The 3,127-nt window shown below is 36.5% G+C and overlaps 1 protein-coding gene across 1 annotated transcript; it reads left to right on the forward strand.

Moving 5' to 3' along the window:
• Nucleotides 1-2,678: 2,678 nt before the first annotated feature.
• On the forward strand, nt 2,679-2,918 carry K441DRAFT_564563 (uncharacterized protein; the record flags this gene model as incomplete). Its single annotated transcript, XM_067643655.1, has 1 exon — nt 2,679-2,918. A coding segment is annotated over one exon (240 nt), but the record flags the coding sequence as incomplete, so codon positions are not given.
• Nucleotides 2,919-3,127: the final 209 nt, after the last annotated feature.

A 3,127-nucleotide genomic window follows, 5' to 3' on the forward strand; every position in this document is an offset into this window, starting at 1 on the left:
TCCTGGTTACCTACTTATTATATAATAAAGGATATAACACATCTCCGAAACCCTAGTTATAGAGGAATTATATCTTTATACAGTCCTATTATAGTAATATACTGGTATCCTACCTAGGTTTTAGCGGTGGCTATACCGCAAAAGAAACTTTTATTATACTATACTAAGAATCCTTATTACCTCCGCCGTTATACTAAGATACACAAACCGCTTAAAGATGTTATAATTGAGATAGCTAAGAAGGGTAAACCGTATAAGTAAGGAGATCAACTAGGACAGCAGCAGATGTCCTTTACACCTGCTTATACAACTAAGGAGGTCAACTCTTATAAAATTGGCGATAATACGAAGGGTAACATATAAGAGGATACGGAAATATACACCAATTATCTCAAGAGCCTAGAAGGCCGTAGCGAAACTAAAATAGTCTTACCTAAGCTAATTAAGCAAAGAGACTAACCAGGAGAGGCGCCAGATAATTATTTAGAAGATCTATTAATAAGAGGGACACGCAAAAGAAAGGTGGATTGCACCGTAGATGGAGCCTCTAAGAAGCTAAAGAAATGAGAAATTTCTTATAAGAAAAGATTTTCGCAATCACGTTCTTGTTTTCTAGCGTTAAGAATTAAGGCGCCAATTAGAATTTCTTTGGCTTGGTATTGTTTTTCTATCTAGTTGCTTCTATATTAAGAGTATCTCGTTATCGTTTATATATACGTTAAATTGAAGTTAAAAACTCGCTTACAGTAAGCTTATAAGTCCTCCACCTTTATATACTTGGTAGCGATAAGTTAGCCGCCCTATAACTCACTTAGTCCTCTATAAAGAATTAAAGTCAATAAATAATTAAAGTCGGAAGACTCTTAAGTCGAGGGGAATTATATATCGGAGTTACCTACTACAAATTTACCAGACTCTTTTACCCCCGTAATTCTTTTAAGGTGTCCTCTATTAGGGTAGTACCTCTTCCAAACCCTCCGGAATAGCAACATCGCCCCTAAATATCGAGATTCTAACACCTGACAACCTACCCCCAGCCCTAAGGAAGTCCAATTGCGCTCTAAAACCGGCACCGAAGATTACTAAAACGTAGTAGATGCTAGGGATCGGCCCTAGAGCTAAGAAACCCATAATGACTATAACACAAGCGCGCACTCCTAGTGCCACCTAGTCTTTGACTAAACCGGTTTAAAATAACACCGAGATAGACTCCACAAGGCTAAATAGGATAATGATAATGATAGAGAATATGTATCCTATGATAAAGAACATAGAAGAGAAAAGATAGCAAAATTAGGAAAAGATAACCTAGCTAGAAAGGCAAATTCTAGGGTTATTTTAGATAATCTGCTAAGAATATAAAGAGTAGAGAACGTTTAGGGATAAGCAAAAGGAATTACTATAGTAGGTTTAAGTAGAGTTACAGCAGGCCTAGGCGGAGGTGGAAACCCTAAAAGAGATTATAGATAACTTAGATCTGCCTAAATGCTAAGGCAACGCTTCTAGGGACCAGGATAGTATACTAAAGGAAGATATCTCCGCCATTAGAAAGGAGCTGCACACATTAACAACGCGTCCGTCATAGGCTATAATTACAGCTTAAGGGAATAGAATAATGCCAAGTAGTCCGCTAATAATAACCCACGACCCCACTTTATAAACTAGCCAACATTCGCTTCCGGGTATTAACCTTAATCTCTCTAGCTTAATTAATCCTTAATTCCAAACCTCTGATGTTAAAGAGATTAGGGAACGAGTCTATTAAGCCTTTAACAGTCACATTAACACCAAGGACATTAGGTGGATTAGTATTATAAAGATAGGAACAGACGCGAATAAAATAAAAATTTGTCTTAGAACGCACGAGGACGCAGTAAAGGCAAGAAAACACAATAATTGGCTTTAGTTACACTTCCGAGGAGCTCGCATATATAGTGAATAATGGTACCCAATTAAAGTAGATAGGGTTAATAAGAATAGTATATATAATAAATTACGAATTAACTTTCGTAATAATACCTGTGCTAAAATAGGTATTAAAAATGAGATATTAATTAGCAAAATACGCTTTATTGGTTACCTAAATCCAGACAAACTCCATTATTTAATTGCCCTCTACCTTACTAATAGGTAAGAAGCTAAAGACCTTATATAACGTAAGTATATAGAAATTGACGGGGAGGTTATATATACAAAAACCTACGAACTAAAGTCTAACCCCTGGCGTTGCTTTAACTACTACAAATTCGACAATTATAAGGCGAGAAGATGCCCGGCCAGAGAACCTATATATAGGCTATGCGCTAAGACCGGTTATGTTAAACGCAAATATAACTTGGAGAATCTAAGGTGCGTCAACTGCTTAGGGCTATATAAAGCCAATAATAGAGGCTGTCTAGTTTATAAAAGACTCTTGTAAGAAATAAACCCACCCTACTATATCTAAGGAGTTTAAGGTTCTATAAGTAAACGTAAGGAAGATGAGTAAAGCCCAATATAGTATAATAAATGACGACAGCCTTAAGGACTTTAGTCTACTCCTAGTTTCGGAGCCGTATTTGTTCTATAATAGAGATGGGAAATATAGGGTAGCCCCTTAGTCCCACCCTTATTGGACACTATACCTCCTTAAATATACTAAGGAAGACCTGTGGCCTAGAGCAATGCTTTAAACGTATAAAGATATTAAAGTACGACCTATACTAATAGGGTCTACTAATATAGCAGCCCTCCTAATTAAGTGGGAGGCTAGAACCCTACTTGCTATATCTATATATATACCGGCAAAATCAAATTTAGAAGACGAGGAATTTTATAATAGGCTTAATAAAATCCGGATAATGATTAAGACCACTTGCTATAATTATAAGAGCCAAATAGAACTACTAATCGCCGGAAACTTTAATCGGCACGACTAACTTTGGGGTGGCAATAATATAGTAACTTCTAACCGCTAAGGAGAGGGTAAACCCGTTATCCAACTTATGTCTAAGTTAGATCTTTAATGCCCACTCCCTAGAGGAATAGAGATATAGCACTCCTATAGTAGAGAATACTATTTAACTATCGACTTAATCCTAGTTACCTAGTAACTAGCATTGGAAATACAACGATATATAGTGGATAA

This window comes from Cenococcum geophilum, assembly GCF_001692895.1.
Source record: "Cenococcum geophilum 1.58 unplaced genomic scaffold K441scaffold_25, whole genome shotgun sequence".
Lineage (NCBI taxonomy): Eukaryota > Fungi > Ascomycota > Dothideomycetes > Gloniales > Gloniaceae > Cenococcum > Cenococcum geophilum.